This window comes from Leopardus geoffroyi, chromosome D3, assembly GCF_018350155.1.
Source record: "Leopardus geoffroyi isolate Oge1 chromosome D3, O.geoffroyi_Oge1_pat1.0, whole genome shotgun sequence".
Taxonomy (NCBI): domain Eukaryota; kingdom Metazoa; phylum Chordata; class Mammalia; order Carnivora; family Felidae; genus Leopardus; species Leopardus geoffroyi.
Window position 1 is genome coordinate 58,181,429 of NC_059339.1, and position 20,063 is coordinate 58,201,491.

The 20,063-nt window shown below is 47.3% G+C and overlaps 1 protein-coding gene across 11 annotated transcripts in view; it reads left to right on the forward strand.

The window, feature by feature from the left end:
• Positions 1 to 18,444, forward strand: part of KIAA1328 (KIAA1328 ortholog) — a 360,849-nt gene extending 342,405 nt beyond the window's left edge. For 9 of the 11 annotated variants that reach the window (XM_045458622.1, XM_045458626.1, XM_045458634.1 and 6 more), the window contains one exon: positions 4,604 to 9,418. In XM_045458622.1, the coding sequence (XP_045314578.1) occupies positions 4,604 to 4,814 (211 nt within the window). In that variant the 3' untranslated portion in view covers positions 4,815 to 9,418. Of the gene's footprint in view, positions 1 to 4,603; positions 9,419 to 15,414; positions 16,317 to 17,427 lie in introns of those variants that run through there. The other 2 variants (XM_045458624.1, XM_045458623.1) reach the window with 2 other exon arrangements.
• The last annotated feature ends 1,619 nt before the right edge of the window (positions 18,445 to 20,063 follow it).

Sequence of the window (20,063 nt, forward strand, 5' to 3'; positions counted from 1 at the left end):
TTAATTTGTTGCTTTTTAATCTGCAAATTATGCGGTCTTTCCTGATGGAAAAAGTACTGTTAAAAACACTTGTTGAATGAAATTAGCTATGATGTGCCACTGAAATCCGAGGCCCTTGTCTACCACAGCCTTTCTGATTTCTCTGCCACAGTGTAATCCGTGATTAAGTATGGCTTCTAGAGAAACGGAGTCTATATGATAACAGCAGAACCATGAAGATAAGCATTTATACTTTAGGGTAAATTAAATTATTGGCAAAAAGATAGCCCAGTTGATTAGAAATGTGGATATGTTCACAATGAGTTACAACTAATCATACTATACTTTTCAAATAAAATGTAATTGGAAACAGCAACCATTTTCTTCACTTTTCCTTTAGTTATACATCTTCTTTATCTTGGCAGAGAGACTAAAGAACACAAGTCTAGGAAGTCAAGTTGCCTGGATTAAAAACCCTTTGGCTCTGCCACACACTTGCTGTGTGACCCTAATCAGTTCACGTATAGCTCTCTGGACCTCAGTTTCCTCATCAGTAAAATAAGAGAATTATTCCAAATGATGTCTAAGACCCAGTCCTCCATGACTAAGCATTATTAGTGTTTGCCAATATCCAGTTCCCCTCCCCTTCTGAAGCCACATGACTAGTTCTGGCCAATCATATATAAGGATAAGTGTTTGCCATTTCCCGGCTATAGCAACCTATATACAGTTCTTCAGCTTCCCTGCCTGCCAAGACAATAGGGAAGCTTCCGTGTTCCAGGTGGTGCAGCCAGAAGATGGTGAACCCACTCTCTGCCTGGACCTCCTTTAAGCATATGGCATAAGCATAAAATAGATTTGAGTCATGTTAAGCCATTGGAGTTTTGAGGCTAATTTGTCCTGGTGCATAACCTAACACATCAGATCTAACTTTCTATGGTTTTGTGGGTCACTCTTTCCATGTTCTAGAGATTTTTTTTTACTCTATTATATGTGGATAAGAGTACTATGAAGGAATTTGAAGCCCACAACTTTTTTTCAAATGGTTAAATAAGTTGGTACCTATTAAATCAGTCTTTAAACACAAATCCCTATCATTACTCTCTGTTTCAGCTTGTTTCTCTGAAAGATTGATTTCTGACACACTTTCTGATTCCCAGTTATTTTAGCTCTAATTTTTTAATGGAGAAAGTAGCTGGTTTATTTCCTCATTCAGAGTATCTCTCCCTAGCTGTTTTAAGCATGAAATTGTATAGCAAAGTACAGCTTTCCATTGTTTCTAACTTTTAAAAAAAAGTCTTGGCAGTCCGTATAAAGAGATGAATGTTACCATTGCCTGGTGTCTCCAAGGAAGATTCAAACAAAGCCCGTGCCTTGAGCATGAAGTAGATCTGTCTTTATGATAAACTTTCTTGGAAGCAGTACCCAACTCATTGGCTTACACTTTAAGATGTTTTGGTTGAACACAGAAACCACTGTGTTGAATGACAGATATAATTGTATTGAAACAGTGTCTTAATGCTGTGAGAATAAAAGCTGCAAAAAAAAAAAAAATCTGCTAAAAGGAATTTCAGTTTACAGTTTTTCATATCATAGAAAATGGTGACATTTCCATGCATGAAATATAATCTGATTTTGCCTGGGACTTGAGGGCAGGGCGAGCTACATAACTTATGAAACCAACACAAAGTGAAAATGTGGGGTCCGTTGTTCAAAAAGTAGGATGAAAATGTGCAGTTAAAGGTCCTAAAATGCAAAGCCTTTTCTTTTAAGAAGAAACTTATAAAGCATAACCAGTAATGGTGATTCGTGAGTAATAACATACACCTGCAGATAGCAAAAAAATGTATATTTTTGTGGTCATAATTTTATATAACAAATAATAATACTTTGTTAATGTGATAACTTGACTGATCCTAAGATTTTTCTGGCTGGCTTTTCTTTAAATTCATTTATTAGATCATCAAAATTGATTCATTTAGCAAGTTTATTTTAAATGATACAATTAAAAGCAAATCAGTCACTCTCGGCAAATGAAATAGCGCACATAATTTCTGGCAATTTTTAATTGTGAGAAGAATATTTCTGCTGATACTACTGACACTGGAAGTGTTAGGGATATATTAAAGGCTCTGACAAAACTGGGATAGATTTCTGATAAATGATTTAAAAATATAAATTTCAGTATCTCTTGAGCTGATGACACAGAGCAATTTTTTTAAAAAGATTCGATTCTTTTTTTTTTTTTAATTTTTTTTTCAACGTTTATTTATTTTTAGGACAGAGAGAGACAGAGCATGAACGGGGGAGGGGCAGAGAGAGAGGGAGACACAGAATCGGAAACAGGCTCCAGGCTCTGAGCCATCAGCCCAGAGCCTGACGCGGGGCTCGAACTCCCGGACTGTGAGATCGTGACCTGGCTGAAGTCGGACGCTTAACCGACTGCGCCACCCAGGCGCCCCAAGATTCGATTCTTTATACACATTAGCTTTATGTGTGTCAGAAAATCTAATTTTAAGTATAAGTTTGTACTGTGTTGTTTTTCCCTGGCTTTTCCTATAACTTGTAGAGGTCATACAAGAAACCAAAAGTCACTTAATGATTTGTATATAATTCTAAACTCCTACTTTTGCTTTCTATTGCTGTATCTTTCATGATGTAGGAAAATTAATTTTAAAACTGTCTTCCTCACTAGTTCATTTGAAGCTGCATGTGAAAATAGTGTTCTTTTCCATCAGATGCGACAGTCTTTAACATTTAATTGCTATTTCTGAACCTGTGGATATTTGCTTTGCAATGATGCAGCAGTTTTTAAGACCAGATTCTAAACTCCTCAAAGAATTCTGATATTTCTTCGATATGCTTTATTGCAATGTCCATGTATATACTTTTATTTTATAATAATTTACTAACGTGTTATTGCCTAAACACCACCATTCCCATCTCCGCGCTCAGGCCAGAGAGCTAATGTTTCGCCTTGGGGACAGGATCTGGAAAAAGACAGGCAAGCCAGCCTCTCACCGCTGCTGCCGCTGCTTGCCTTCACCATAACCATAACCAATCTGGGCCCAGGTCCTAGCCCAACCACACCCCTGGCGCCCTGCAGTGCCCCGGGCTGCTTCTGGTATGAATGTGCACACCAGGAAGGCAGGCCAGCTGTTTGGCATAGGCACTGCCCATTGCCCACTGTGGCTGTGGGTCCGAACCCACATATGCATACCCAGCACATCTCCTCTGCTAACACACCTGCTCCCTTGTCTCATCAGACTTCAAAAACACAAGGTCAAAGATAAAATCAAGAGTTTCAAGACCACAACAGAAGAGCATTAAGCCAAGTCCAGGGCCCTGTGCAGATGCACAGGTCACACATGCCCTGCTTGAGGCTTCATGACGTATCTGTAGAAATTACTTGCCCCTCATATGAATGAATGTGGAGGCAGATACATTTATGCCTTTGACGTTCCATACTGGACATACATACAAATAGCCGTGGATGAGGATACATATTATTGGCCACCACTAGTTTCTCTGCCTCTATGCTGACCTAAGCTTACCTTTGTTTTGTTTTGTTTTGTTTTTATTTTGAGAGAAAGAGCGTACGCACATGAACAGGGGAGGGGCAGAGAGAGAGGAAAAGAGAATCCCAAGCAGGTTCCTAGCTGTCGGCATAGAGCCTGATGCGGGGCTCAATCTCACGTACCGTGAGATCAAGACCTGAGCCAAAATCAAGAGTCAGACACTTAACCGACTGAATCATCCAGGTGCCCCTAAACTTACCCTTTCTGATGAAAATGCTGGACACCAAGGCAGACTTTCTTTGGAGGGGGCTCTTTATAGATTCACATGAGAGTGTCATTTCCCAAGGTTCTAGGGAGAGTGGGAGTAAGATAGCAGGAAGGGAACTAGTATTTACTGAGTACTTATTATGTTATTTTATACCAACCGATTAATTTAATTGTAACAGGAGTTCTGTTAGCCTTTTATGCATGAGAAACTGAACTGAGAGGTTGAAGAACCTTCCCAAGATCATACAGCCTGCAAATCGTAGAGCAGAGATCCAAACCAGGTCTGGCTGGCTGCAAAGACTTTGAGAGGCAGCTTTAGTGTCCTGGATGTGAGCACTGGAGACAAACTACCTGGGTCCAAATCCTGACTTGGTCATATAATGGCTTCATGTTGGATGAGTTACTTCCTGAGCCTCAGTTTCCTTGTGTATATAGTGGAGATCAGATTAGTATAATACCTACTTCACTGGGTTGTTTAGAGGGTTAAGTGAAGGTTGAATATATATAAAGCATTAAGAACAGTGCCTGACACTTAGTAAGCTTGCAATAAATGTTACTATGTCTGTCATTACTATTGTCAAATTCCTTTGCCCACTCCACAGTCTCCCTTCACAGGTTAGAAAAGAATGTTAACGATCAGCAGAAGAGAAGAGCTTACAGACAGACAGCAGGAGCCTTCTGCTGTTTACCTTCTCTAAAGTTCCCCTAGAAGGCCCAATTGGAAATGATGTGAGCGGTGATCTGATTCTCACCCCAGGCAGCCCAAATCTGTAGGCTTCTTGGATTCTAATGTTCCATCGGTCTGATCATTTTCTGTCTGGGTTGTGTGTGTGTTGCAGGTATGAGACCTCTCTGTTGGATTTGGTTCAGTCTCTGAGTCCAAAGTCTGCTCCCAAACCTCAGCCCCATCCCTCCAGAGAAGCTGGGGCCTGGAATCACAGTACTTGCCGATTTAGTCCTCGAAAATCAATCTGGAACAAGGTGGGGGCAGGCAGGACCCCTGAAGACCTGGAGGAGAATCAAATTCTGGAAGATATCTTTTTCATTTGACATTGAAACACATGCTACAAAATTTCCATCAGAAATGTGTGGGCTTCTTTATGTACTGATCTAGGGTGTTAAATTATTTGATGGCAAAGTAACCGTGTCTCTCCCATACTAGCATCCTGTTGTGTATTGAACACAGAAATCATTCTACGAACCCGGAGTGGTTTTGGTCAGACCAATCAGTAGGTAACACATTAAGGGGTTATGGGGGTGGAGGGTAGTATCTTTTCTAGGCCAAGCCTTGTCATATTCGGCCTGATTTCAAGAGTGTTTCCTTCTCAATACTTTATTGGAAAAGGTTGGCTTTCTTTCGTATACAAGGAGAACGTTTTCACTGAAAGATCCCTCTGATTTCAAAGTAGCCCTTTTGTAACATAAGCAGTTTCAGAAAGACCCTTTACCTCTCCTTTACCTCTGTTCCCTCACTGCCTGCCTCTATGTACGCGTAGCCATTGAATCCCAAAGTTGGAGCTCCTGTGCCTATGCTCACAAGCAACCCTGGGGACTAATTGTGAGCCGGTATCAGTAGTCATCGGCCCAGCAGCTGCCCATCCCTCAACCAAGGGGCACAATGGGCTAGGGGGAGGGACCCACCCAACCCTTGGAAACCAGCATTAAATCACACAACAGAGTGACTACCCTCAGGAAACAAAATGGAGGCACAGGCCTAAAGTGCTTTTCCTGCCATCCACCCATTTCCCAGGATAAATAAGAGCAAAATCTCAGTACGTCTTATTGGCCCAAGTGTCTGTATTCTTCACTCTTCGGAACTGCTCATGGCTGTACCTGGGGAAGATGGCAGAGCTAGAGAGGGGCATCAGCTACCACAGGCTGATAGGCTCTCCCCGGGCCTCCCTCCTACCTATGAGGATCGAAGGCCCTGGTGACCAGGCCTTTTATGTGCTCTGCTCAGGATCACTGTCCCACTGTCCCATGACCTCAAAGAACCATCTCTACTTGCCAGATTCTCCTTCACCACCCCAGGCAGAGTCTCTCCATCTTTCCCACTGGGCCTCCATTTGACCCGAGAAGGCCTGTGGGAGAAGTACACTTGAGGCCTCGTTTTCTCTCTGTTCTCCTATTCAGCAGAGCTCTTGAGATGGGTCCTTCAGCTTACAATGGGCTCGGGTGGGCATTCATGCTGATCGGCAGCATGATGAGCCCCTTAGAGCCAGTGAGTTTAAAACTTCCCAGTCATTGGAAGCAAGGGGAAAATGTTCCCCAGATGTGTATGCTCAATGACTTTATTTGATCTGGAAAGTGTTGCTTTTTTTCTCTCCCTTTCACCAGTCCCAGGCTTGAAGTAGGACCAAGAGTCTTTGTCAGTTAGTGAGCGTTGGTAGCCAAAGTCAGGCCACCCAGTGCAAACTGCATTTAGTGAGCCTGCATGGCCTTATCAAAACTAGATTATTTAAGCCTACAAAAGCCTTGTTAAGCAGATTCCTCATCTGAACTGATCTCAATTTCACTGTCTCTTCAGGCTGAGGCCCTATCATCTCTACTCAGCCTTCCTTTACTTGGGTCTTTTTTGCTCTTTGGAAAAAAGAATGGAACCTACCAATACCATATCCTTAATTCGAGGTCAAGATTAACTAGGTTTAGGCATTCAACTGAAAGGTTGAAAAAATACTGCCAATTACAATGTCCTTTTAAAATTTACCCCTGTGAGAGTAACTGAGTCCATTTCATCCCATTTCAAGAAGTGTTTGGAGTTTCTTTTGGTGTGGCAGAAGGGGTAGAAGCTGAGAGCCCTCAGCCATTTTCTCAATTAAATTTAAGTTTCCAGAACTTTCTTTTCCTTGCCCCAGGTGTCATGAGTACCTTAAGTACATCCCCCCTTGGATCAGCCATAACGACACTCTCCCGTTTGGACGCCGGTGTCTTTACAGCTCTCCAGAGTAAGAGGGTGCCAGAAGGACCAAGAAAAGGATTATGATTTCTTTAAGAAGCTTGTTTGCCTTTAGAAGAATCATAAGTGAGATTTAAGCTGAGGTCTTTTGGGGTGAGTCTATCACATGCCACAGATTGGAGTTTAATTGCTTCTTTACCTCCCCTGCATGAGCAATTTGGAAGAGCCAAGATGAATTTTCAGCAGAGCATCAATCAACGTATTTTTCATATGCTACATTCCCCCACCAGTTGCCTTTCTGTATCCTGTGGGCATTTCCTGTGTGTCAGGGCAGTAGGATGTGAATTTGTGTCTAATCCAGTATCTTCCTTATGAATTGAACAGTGTATGTTAACATCTTACTCTGTCTTGGAGATACATATGTGGAGATACATATATATATGAAAAGGTTCTTGTAGGACCTCGAGGCTGTTGTAGAGCCTGGACGCTTGACCTAACTGCAGATATCGTATGGAAAGAGGAGCAGACACAGAGGGGTCAGGCTTTCTTCCTGATAAAGTACTCCCAAAGTGACTGCCTCCAGCAGCTTCCTCAAAGCAAGACTGGATACGTATTAGGAGAGCTGCACATAAGGCCACAACATTGCCTACCCTGCTACCCACTATTCTGTGAGAGAAAAAACAACCAGTGTTTGCAAAATGGGAAAAGGCAAAGTATGTCCACCAAAGCTCCCTACAAGGGCCCAAAGTGCCTGATTTAGGAAACTAAGGTTAATCAAGGAAAAGCTTTTGCTGACAGTCATCCTTCCTGGAGGCACACTTGTGTTCATCCAAACAGACCCCATGGTGGGGACTTCTCTAGAAAACCCCAAACGTCACAGGGAAGGAGGGGCCCTCTCCTTCAGAGCTGCCCTTGGCACTTGGCCCAGCTCCCAGCACCTGGCTCCTACGAGAGATTTGCTAGCCAGAGACTCTGGGAAGCAATAGGCCTAAAGGAGAGAGTCGGATGAAGTCTGCGGTCATTAATGAGGTGGAGAGGCTACAGCAGACTCCTCCCAGCTCGTGCTTTAGCCTCACCTCAGTGCATATTGTTTCTAATGGGCAACTGTTCATATACGTGAGAGATTTTAAGTTAATCAGTTAGCTCCATGGCTATTCTCCTCATGTGGTTGTGGTATCGAATCATCCCTTCGACACCCCTCCTCAGATCTGTGAGACGTAGCTTGGAAGCAAGAGCAGCACCACAAGTTATCAAAATGTTGTTTTCCTCAGTATGTGTTAAACATCAGGAGCGTGGGTCAGCTCAGAGAGAGGAAACAGTTTGCCACAAACTGTTAGGTTTTCCTGGTTGACTCCAACCCACTCCCATCACGTGGACCCCAAGTCTCCTCTAGGCTGTGTGGTTACTGGAAAGGAAGTTTCAATGTACGTGCACCCCTGAGTCCCTTCCACGTGCCTGTCACCCAAATTGTTCAGCAAGGAAGAGCTATCACAGCACTCGGACACAGGAAAAATGGTCCTGTCTAGGTAGCTTTAGGTGCTAAGAGATGCTGGGGAGGGCTTGTGTGCCTGAAATGCCCAGTTTTGAGATCAGACTCGTGGATCCAATTAACAGCCAGAGACTCTATCCTGCCCCTTTTTCCCCAGGTCAATCTGGCACCTCCCCCTGATCAAGGGGACTGCAGGTATCCCTCAGAGGAGGAGGTGGCAAGACCACAGTCCTCACTCAACCAGCTCCGAGCCCTGTGCGCCATCTTGTTCAATGCTTATGATATTTGTACTTTTAAAAAATCATTTCAGGGGGGCGCTTGGGTGGCTCAGTCGGTTAAGCATCCGACTCTTGATTTCGACTCAGGTCACGATCTCACAGTTCGGGAGTTCAAGCTCCATGTCAGGCTCCGCGCCGACGGGGCGGAGCCTGCTTGGGATTCTCTCTGTGCTTCTCCCCCGCTCGCTCGCTCTCTCTCTAAAAATAAATAAACTTTAAAAAAATAATAAAAATACAAAACCATTTCAGTATATAAGTGTCTCTTGTAAGCCACCTTTAATTCTTTGTGGAACGAGGACAGGGAAACATGTACACGTGCCTAAGTGTTCAGCATGTTATCTTGTGCACCGATAACGAACATGAGGCCAGACTGACCCTAACTGAGGCCATCGGCCAGTAAAGAATAGAATTCCAACTCAGAATCTGGGGGTGGGAGGGCCATTACTCCCTTCTCCCCCCTCTGTCTTCCGGTCAAACCCGAGTAGTAACGAGTCCTCCTCCTACTCCTCAATCTGCCCCCTCCGCCTTCTCTGCTGACACGTCTCTAGGACAACAGTCTCTGTGTTGGGCTCCCTGCTAGATGGCCTGGACTCATCCTTGAAAGAGTGACTTAACCCTCTTTGCCTCGCTCTTATCTTTAAATGGGGATTGTGACAGAGGCTACCTCGGAATTGTCGTGAAGGTGCAGCGAGTATGTCGAGCACTCAGCACAGGTAAATAAGCACTCCTAAGGGTTACCTGTTAACTTTTCTCCGTGAAGTGACCAGGGTCATCTTGCCATGTCACGCCCTGGCTTAAAGCGTTGGAAAGTTCCAGTACTTCATTTCCTATTGCGCTTAAGAGGGAGCGTGGCCTTCTGAGCATTAATGCACAAGGCTCTTCATGGTTTGGCCCCTTCGTTTCCCTGCTGTTTCTTTGTCTTGACTTCTGTGCTCCAACCACTGTGAACTTCCTTAGTTACTGAAGGCAGCGTGATATCCTTCTCGTGAGCTTCTCATGAGCTTTCTTAGCTCTCTGTATATCCTCTATCACAACACTTACTGTGCTAGGACTGTCTGTTTATCTGTTCCCTCCTTTAGATAGTAGGCCCCATGGTGGCCAGAATAAGATGTTGGTCTTAGCCATCACTCAGTCCCAAGAAAGGAGCATGATTCCTGACACATTACAGACTCTCATCATTATCAGTTAGATGGATAGGTAGGTGCACGGGTGGAAGGGAGGAAAGGAGAGAAGGAAGAAATGAAACAGATGTGTGCCTCCAAAGTTCAGTACCCTGAATACTCCAGGCTGCTTGCACCTCTCTCACAGGGAGAAAGAGAGGCCTGTACTGAGGGGTCTGGGGACATTCTATTGCTCCCTCTCTATTCCCACACTGACTCACATTTTCTCTCCAAACAGATCTAAGACTTCACAACTTTTCCTGTTTAAAAACCCAAAGGACTCCACGATGCTTACAGGGCAAGGAGCATGCACTTTAGAGTGACCTACCAGGACTCAGCATCTGACCCCACCTCCCTCATCCACCTCACCTCCCTCCTTTCTCTGCTCTATTCACCTTTCCAACTCACAGCTATTGGCCACCTCCCAAAGACACGCTGCTCTTTGCCATCTGTGTGGCTTTTCCACATCTCTGTCTCACGGATGACTTTCCCAGACCTAGCTCAGCTGTCACCGCTTCCATATTCTCCTGATCCCTCCGGGCATCCTTATAGACTCTCTGCTTCTGCTAATGCTCCAGAGAACCTTCTGTCCTATCCCACCTCAAACTGTGCTGTATTGTCTTGTGTACTGTTTGTCTCCCTATTAGCATGCTGAGTGTCCAAAGACGACAAATATTGACCTTGGAATCAACTCAGCCCTACCACTTGTGAGATGTACACATTTAGGCAAGTTATACTTTATAAATTTAAACTTTATTATAAAGTTAAACCTTACAGGGGCACGTGGATGGCTCAGTCCATTGAGCATCTGACTCTTCATATCGGCTCAGGTCATGATCCCAGGGTCGTGGGATTGAGCCCCGCGTAGGGACTCTGTGGTGAGCCTGGAACCTGCTTAGAATTCTCTCTCTCTCCTTCTGCCCCTCTCCCCCACTTGCACTCGCTAGTTGCCTCTCTTTCAAATAAAAAAATAAAGTTAAACTTTATCAATTATACTTTATAAGCCTCAAATACAGTAATTTATAAAATCATTTATAAAAAGGGGGTGGTAATTCCTACCCTATGAGTTGGTGCCTCGAACGCTGACCTAGCCCGGGGAAAACTAGCCCAGAGGAAAACTAGAATGATTAGGCAAAGATGCCCATGCAAGGAGGCTGAGGCAGGGTGTCCAGTGGAGGCAGAGGGGGCTCCCTGGAATGTAGGGACCAGAAGTCCCAGGAACAAAGAGCAGTGTTGGGATGCAGGAGACAAGAGGCGTTCGGCCGGAAGATCAGGTCCCGTCCCGTCTGAGATCTGCACAAGGCATGGGCGCCGGCCCCTCCCTCCCCTTCCTCTGCGGTCCATAGCTGGGCGGCCTTGGCCCGCACCTCACTGGCACCACCGCACAGACAACAGCCCTGGCCTGACCGCCACCAGGATGTCCAAGGCCCACGGTCCTTCACCTGTGCTGCAGTTATAAACCCTGGTATCCCTGCTCTTTGTCCTTCTCTTCCCCTGTGCTGAGACGAGGGCCTGGAGGAAGGGAAGGCCAGCTGTCCCGCCTCTTGTCGCTGCCAGCCTAGACACCATGAACTCCCCCAGCCCTGGCTTTCAGTGTCCTCCTCCCAGCTGGAGGTGATTTAAGCTTGTTGGATTTATATAACATTGGGAAATGGTAAACTGTGTAAATTTGCTGTGTTTTCCAGGGACAGTTATTTATGGAGAGGCATTTTTAACTCAAGTGCAGAAGTGTTAAATCATTATAATAAATTCATGCTATTCAGACTTTCTTACATTGTAATAAATTTTTTCTAAGCATGAATGAGGAGATCCATGATTCCTCTAATATACTATTATGTATTTCTTCTCAAAATGACACAACTTACTATATCAACGTGGAGAATAAGAGAAGGAGATTTACTGCGATGGAGGGGAAAAGGTTGAGTAACAATGAGTGTGAGAAGGGTCTTGGGAGCAGTGACCCCAGGCAGAACTTCTCCCTGCCTCTCTGCTTGCCGCACACCTGCTGGGAGGAGAAGCAGGTGCAGCCCCAGCAGGGGAGGGCCAGCTAGGGCTGCGACCCCCAAATCTCCCAGCTGAGCTTAGGAAAAGAGCAGAGAAATGGGTAGGGGCCCCGGGGCTTCCGTCCCACCCTATGCAGGGGGAGGTGCCGGAGTGGGCGGTCTCCGAAAGGAAAAGCCCCCTGGTCTTCCAAAACCTTCAGTCCCGGGTGGAGAGCGGCCCTGCACATGGCCCTCTCCTCACCTGTCTCCCACCTCTCTCCTCACCTGGATGCTCACCTGGACCAGAGGGTTCGTACCTTTCATCACATCCCCAAAGTTCAGGACACATTGGTCTTCAGTAAGCTCTGAGGCCTTTTGTGATCGTCCACTATGCACTAGGCAAAGTCCAACGACATAGGTTCTGACCACCAGCAGCACACAGGCGCTCCTTCGAGCTGCAGTTAAGAGCTCCCAGAGGCCAGAACAACAGCCCCTGGGAGGGACACTTCCATCAGGATCTTCCCAGAGATAGGGCACTTTTGCTGGGCGAGGGCAAGGACAGGAGGGTGTTCCAGGCAGAGGAGGAGCAGTGTGTCAAAGGCATGGAGACAGAGCCCCCCAAAGTAAGCTCACGCGGACAGTGTTGAATGCTAGGCCTGGTGTTCAAAGTCGGAGGAGTGGTGGGGTCCAGCGGAAAGACACCCACATAGGTTCCAACTATCGCTGCTTCCCTGCTGCCTGTCACCTCCCCGGCTGGGGCTCCCAGATCCCTCCTTAATAGGGAAGGAACAGGGAAATTGGCCCCTCCAATGCCTGGTCCAAGTGGCTGACAGCTGTCTTCAGGCTGACCCAGCTAATTCCAAACTGGCCACCTGTTTTTTTGTTTTTTTTTTTTTTTCCATTTTATTTTGAAGTCAGACTTACGGAGAAGTTTTGGAAATGCCGCAAAGAATTCCTGTATACCCTTCACCCATATTCCCCAAGTGTTAACATGGTAACTCATTTGCTTCATCATTCGCTCTTTCCCACACGTAAATAAACACATCTATTATTACCTTTTTCCTGAAGTATTTGAGAGTAAGTTGCACACATAATCCTCTCTAATAGTTTGGCATATATTTCCTAAAAACAAGGACATTCTCTTACATAACCACAGTACAGTGATCAAAATCGGGAAGTTAACATTAACACAGTGCCGTTATCTAATCTACAGACCTTAACTGACATGTTGCCAGATGTCCTTATTAACTTTCTAAGTTTCCTTTCCTTAAATATCTTTTTAACAAAGGAAAAACAATGCTGGCTCAGAATCATACATTGCATTCAGCTATTGTGTCTCTCTAAGATGAGTACGATTCACTTGTTTGGTTTTTTTTTAAGCTTATTTATTTATTTTTGAGAGAAATTGCAAGCAGGGTAGGGGCAGAGAGAGGTGGAGAGAGAATCCCAAGCAGCCTCCACCCTGTCAGCACAGAGCCCAACTCGGGGCTCGAACTCGTGAACGGTGAGATCATGACCTGAGCCGAAATCAAGAGTTAGCCACTTAACCGACTGAGCCCCCAGGCATCCCTACAATCCACTTGTTTTATAAAATGTTCCCCAATTTGGGTTTGTCTGATGTTTTCGTATGATTAAATTCAGGTGTCACGTTTTCAGCAGGAGTAGGTAATGCTGTGTCCTTCTCAGCACATCATACCAGGAGGCCCATGACAGCTATTTCCTTCATTCCAGGGCATATTAATGTTAATCACACGGTTAAGGTACAACTGTACAGTTATTAACCTTTCCTTTGTAACGTATTAGTCTGGGAAGGTGGGGGGTACTTTGAGACTGTGTAGATATTGTTTCCCTTCTACCTTTTACCCACGAGTTTCAGCATCCTCTGATGATTTGGCACATTCCATTTAAATCCTAGTCTTTTGCTGGGTTCTGACTACCCTCTTTGACCAGCCCAGTACTGGACAAGAGATTGGAAAAGGAGACAACTCATTTCTCTTTATCATGGACTTCAGCTAGGGAGGGAGCCACATACACAGAGCAGCACAGAACAGCGTGGGAACAGGGCCTGGTGATGTGGTTCCCACTCTGAGGTCAACAGGAGGTCACAGAAGAGGTGCTCAGCCTGATCTAGAGCCCCCTGGGGCAATGGACCCTGAACCAAGGGCAGGGAGAATGTGAATGGTCAGAAACCTGGAACAACATGAGAATCTGTGTCCATAAGACATCTGTGAGGGCCCCAACAAGAACTTTTCCCAAATGCCTATCATCCCCCCAGCTCCCAGTAATGAGAAGACCAGAACCATCAGGCTATCTTCTAATCCCTGTGCAGAGCTGGGGCAAGATGAAGCCGAGGGGCCTTGCTGGGAGTGCGCCAGGCCTGGGCTGCTTCAGAAGGGGTGCATGGGAGGCATCCTCCCTACACCACTCTGCTTCTCATTCATTTGGCAACCATTGTCAAACTCCTTCTATGTGCCAGACCTTGCACAAATGTCGAGCTCCTTCTATGTGCCAGACCTTGCAATGCCAAAGGCCCTAATACCTCAAGTAGTTCTTGATTAAAGGGGATACCTTGAGCCCAGAGGCATCTTAAGGTTGCCCAGCGCTCAGGACAAGGCGGCAAGCGTCAAGACTTGCTTCAACTTCCGCCCAGAGCAGAGAGCAGGATAAAGTGGTGGGGAAAACACTGTTCTTCTCTCTCATTCGTGTGGCTCTTATCTCAAGAGCTAGGCTGAGGGCTTTCACAGCCTCCCTCCTCTGCCCTCTCTCTTCTCCAGGGCCCTTCCCAGCACTTAGCAGAGAGCTGGACCAAATCCTTGAGACCCAGGCACCAGCTCACTTCTGCAGAGGAGGAACCTGAGGCAGAGGCCTAAAGCCTTTCCAGGACAATTCTGCTTCCACCCTTCCTGTGGTTAGGTTGTGTGTCTGTGTGAGCCTTGGGAATACAGTCAGTGAAGAAGCTTCTGCGTGAAGAGTCGTGATGCAAGTGCCTGGAATTGGCAGCCTCTTCCAAAGTAATACCGCGATTACAAGCACAGAATCTGCCAGCAGGGGACCAGGGCTCACACCTCAGCTCTGCCATACCGGCGACTTTCAGTACACGGCCGAAGCTCCTCTGTAAAACTGGGTCCAGGGTTATCGGGAAGACAGCTGGGATGGCATCAGTGAAGTAGCCAGGACAGTGTCTGGGTCATCAGTGGTGGGGGGAGGTTGTTTTTAAACAAGGCCCTGCATCTTCCCCAGCATATTCCCCGCCTACCTAAGACATCTGACAGTTCTTCAGAATGTCTGCCCATGGGCCCCTCCCTTGGGGCTCACCCTCCAGCGCCCAGCCCAAGTGTCTCCTCCCTAGACTTGGCCCCTTGCCTTCCATCCTCAGGGTCACCCCGAGCCCTGCACCACACTATTCCGCAGTTGTCTTTGTCAGGGAACCTCGTATGGGGGAATGAGTGCAGCTGATTTTTATTCTGGGCCCCATTACTTTCTTGCAGTGGCATTTTGGGCAAGTTACTTACCTTCCCCAAGCCTCTTACTGTGATTCACGTGGAGACTCTGGAAACTAGAAGAATCCTCATACCTCAATTAGTGGAGTACGGGGCCCTCAGAAATGGTTACATTTTCCCCCTTGATTTTTGAGTGGTGGAGAACCGTTTGCATCCATCTTGAAAGTTTGTTTATAGTTTTCTGCAGAGTTCAGTGTACTGGGGTAAACAAAGCTGTCACGAACTCAAAAGGTTTTGAACCTCAAGTGGCTACATCAACTATTAATAAATATTCCATTTATGAATTTCCTCTCCTTGTTAAGAATAAAAGCTAACTGGGTCTTTGGGTTTTCTATCTCCCTCCAGGCTCCCCCTCTGTCCCCACCACCAGCAAGTGCTCCTAGGCAGGGAGAACTATGGATTCGTTAGCAACACGCTCAGTAATGTGTCACTCATTCATTCATCTCTAAGAACCCCAGCTCCAGCCCCACTGATGAAGGAGGGGAGGAAACGAAAGGACTGGTACCTGAGTCAACATAGATGACGCCATTTCCTAAAGGTGAAATTGGGTTGTTGAGAAAACCTCAAGAAGAAGCAGGGAGGTGGGAGGCAGGACACAAGCGTTGGAGGAAGTGGCTGTGAGGAGGATTCACAGCCCCGGGAGGCGGGATGCAGAGATTAAGTGCATCGCATCACAGACAGATGGCCCTGGGCTTGAACCCTGACTCTGGGTCATCTGGGCAAGGGACCACCCCTCGCTGAGCCTGTTTCCTCATCTGTAAAATAGGGACAAGAACACTCACCTCAGAGAATTATGGGAGATTCTAATTAAGTAACTCCACACGGGCTGGCTCAGAGCAGCACCCATAAGTGGTAGCTACAGCCAGGGCTCAAAGAGCCCAACTGATGAGGGTGACCTCTTCCCAACCAGTGGGGGTCCTGAGCAGCCCCGGGCCTGCTGGGAATCCCACAGGCCAGCTGCTGGAGCCCGGGCCCATCACTGCCTGGCTCTGGATGTCCCCACTGAAAATGGGGACCATGGCTGAGTCCCTTATACCAAAGCACATGTACCCACGTGTACACATTTAAACAGGGTAACAGAAACAACTGATCACACTGGCCGGAAGGGGTGGCTGGATTCAGGGGTGGGAAGGCTTTTCACGGTATACTTCTTCATACTTTTTGAATTTTGAAATATATGAATGTTAACTTTCCAAAAAAAAAAAAAAAACAGGTAACATTTAAAAAATGCAAAGACCAAATTAACATGCAGCCTGAGGCCATACGAACCCAGAGGAGATCGGCTGTAGACAATAACAGCCGCGGTGGCGCCAGGAGCGCTCCTGGGAGAAAGGGCAAAGAAAGGAAGGGGCATAGGAGCAGCAGCTAATTGGGGTCCCTGGAAAAGAGTGTGAACAGCGAGAGACAGAGGTGTGTGCCCTCGGCATGACAGCAATTCTCTGGGAGTGTCGCAGGGCTGACTGGACCATGAGAAGATGGCTTACAGTGGTCTGATGTCAAGTTCAAGCTGGCCTCAGTTGAGACACGAATTGTCAATGGAATGGAGCTACAGAAAGGGAAGAAGAGGACCGGAGCCTGAACTACTCGTTCTGAGTATCTGTAGTGTGCTGTAGAAGAATTTATAACTCAGACTCCTTGGGGTAGGATGTAGCTGTGCATGGCTGTGTCCCATTCACTCCTCACAACTCTTGTGGTGGTGGTAGTATTATCCCCAGTTTAGAGAGAAGGAGATTGAGGCTCAGAGAGGTTAGGTGACTTTTCCAAAGTGACACAGAAGATATCTGAGTGAACTGGGATTTGCATCTGGTCAGACGTCAAAGCCCATGCCTTCTTCACCTTGATACACAGGTCTCTGAGCCTCCTCCTGGTCTGGGCAAATCTTGGGTGGACCCCCACAAAGGGTGCAAGCCCAGAGGGGGGCGTTGGGAGCTCCCGAAGGGATGAGGAGTTAGGCTAGCATGAGGGAAGAGGAGATGAGGTGATAAGGAAGGGCCTGGGGTGCTGGGGCTGGCTGTCAGGATCCCCAGCGCTCACCAGCCAGGCCTGAAGCCCAGACGCTGAGGGGATGGCAGAGAAGGCAGGTAACCAAAGGGAGGACTCGCAGGGAGAAGGGAAGGCAGCTTGGAGAAGCAGACAGAGGGGCAGACAGAGGGAAGTCTCAAGTAAAAAGCCTATACTTGCAAACACTCATCTGAGGGGAAGGGAGTGTTGGCCACACACTCATTCCAAATGTGCTATTATTACTTAAAAAGCATTTCCAGGACACCCACCACTTTGGAACATGCCTTCAGTTGTCTGAAGTCTGTGCTTTCCTCCCCCCCTCCCTTCCTTCCTTCCTTCCCTCGTTCGTTCTTGCAGGCAGTGAATCAACAGTGACTGAAACCCCAACTTCCAGCAACGAATGGTCTATGAAGGTGCGATGTCAATGGCCGCTAATAATTTTTGCACGGGGGTGGATTCCATTTTGTGAGATAGACAGATGGTATTCACAGCCAAGTCTGGTATGTCACCTTGGGCAGGGCTGGGTTCCTGAGCTCACTGCCCAGATGTCCCATAACTGCCTTACCCTTGTGGAGAATGCTCCTTTGGGTTCAACCGGGTATAATTCCAACACTGGCCCAGCAGACCTCATGCCAGAGGGAGCATAGAGTCACCCGGCCCGGCGACAGCAAAGCTTGGAAGGCAGGTGGAAGGAGGACCCGGAGGCACTCGTGTGGGTGGGGAAGCTCTGCTGTGTCTGTGTCTCACTGTACTCGGTGTGCGGGAGTGCGTGGGATCCAGCTCAGAATAGGAAAAATGTCAGATCTTTATAAAAACCCAGAAGGAGACGGGAGCTATTAACTACGAGTTCTCAGTAAACATATTCTTTTCATATTAGCCTCACAGAGAAAGAAAGGGGGAAGGGAGAGAAGAGAAAAGTGAGCACAAAGAGTGGATGAAGAGCTGAAGGCTTTAGAAAGTCACCAGGAACAGGGGCTGGAGGGGGGCCTGGGGAGTCTAACCAGGAGCCAGCACCTACCCTTGGGTAAGGCTGGGGGAGGCCACGGGTTCCCCCAACAGCTGCAGCAAGGGTGCAGCCGTCCCACAGGCCACGGCCGGCCTCTAAACATCAGTGCTGCCTCAGAAAGGTTGAGGGCAAGCCAAGATATCTACCGATGAAATGACTTGATATCCGGGATTTGCTTCAAATCATTAGTTGATGTATGTTAAAGCCAGGTGGTACATGGAGGTTCTTTATGCAAATACCTCTACTTTTCATTATACCTGAAATAACAAAATGATAACAAGCAAAAAAATCTTTCATTTATTTATTTATTTATTTTGAGAGAGAAAGAGGTGGAGGGAGGGGCAGAGAAAGAAAAGGAGAGAGAGAGCCCCAAGCGGGCTCCTTGCTGTCAGCGCAGAGCGTGACACAGGTCTCGATCCCACAAACCGTAAGATCATGACCTGAGCCAAGCGCAAGAGTCAGATGCTTGACTGACTGAGCCACCCAGGCGCCCCAGCAAAAGTCTTAACTGGAGGAGCTAAGAAGAGATCACAAACTGCAGGTAGAATGCTAGCAGAGGAATATAAGCCATAGAATACAGGCAGAAATTAATGAGATTTGTGTCTTGGGTTTTCTTAAATAACACTGCAAAACAGGGGTTCTTAGCCAGGAAATGATGTGGGTCCCTGAACTCCCTGTAATTGTGCGCAAAGTGACCTGATAGTTTTCGGCAAGTTTTCAAAGAATCCGTGACTTTCCCCCAGAGGTTAATAAACTGTATTCTCTCTCAAATATTCTATGCATTCATTAGTCACTTGGTGTGTGGTTTTAAGTAGAGGATTATTTTCTAGAACTGGCATATTCACATCTGGGCCCTGTGTTTTCGTCTCTTCTCTCAGTCAACCATACCTGGAACAGAGCAAAACTGGCCAACCCCCTTCACAGTCCAGCTCCCTGGGGGCAGCTCCCAGGGCCCCCACTGTCCCTGAGCCTCAGCAGTGGAGGTTGGGGGAAAGTTATGCCCGAGAGAAGGGCAGTCAGGGGGAGGGGAGGCCAGTGAGGCCTTCTGGGGTCTGAGAGAGGCAGGGGGAAGTGGTGTGAAGGCCGTTATCCTCTGACAGACTCACTGGCTTTCGGCTGCGAATGTCCAACAGAAAGCATGGTTTCGAATAGTCTGAGGCACAAAAGCCCAGAGAATTCCTTAGGAAACACCTTCCCGGTGCTCACAGGGTAGCACAACACCCGGTGTGACGTGACTCATCCCCCTTGCCATGAATTCTTTCAAGGAGTCCAGCTCCCCACAAGCTCCCCAAATGGGCCAAGCAGCCCATCCATCACCCGTCCTCGTAGCCTGGTGGGCAGGGAAAGTTGGGTTAGTTTAGGGGACACTGAGGGTCTCATCTTGGAGCCATCTCCACAGTTAAGTCAAGGCTTGAAGGCCTGCCCCATTTCCTGATACATTCAGGTGAACATTTCACAAGCTCGTGTGAGAAACGGGGACTTGGCCCTTGGCCTTGGGAACAGAGGTGGGAACAGAGGATGGAACACGGGGTCCAGGTATGACTCTGGAGCTGGGGCTCTGATCTCTGCTATCAACTCACTTCAGAGAAGACATCTGAGGGCTGAAGCCATTCCCCACTCTCCCACAGGAGGGCACAGACAGACCCACAAGGACTCTTGTCTCCCAGTGTTCCTGCCTTCTCCCCCGGGCCAGGCACCGAAGCCGGGAGGCTTGCCTGCTCCCTCAGGTGGAAAGAGATGGAGAAGCTCGGTGGACTCTGCCCATTCCCAGAGCAGGCTGCAGGACCGAGGGTAGTGAGACAGGCTAGAGAAGTTCTGTCCCAGGACACAGCCTGATGAAGGCTTGTGGCTGACGTGCCTCTTTCTGAGCTCTCACCTCAGAAAGACCTGCTCCCTTCTTGCCACCTCTCCACCCCAAGTCTTGGTTCCCATCCTTCTTCCTTTGGAAACCCCACCCCAAGCCCCCCCCCCCCCAACACACACATTT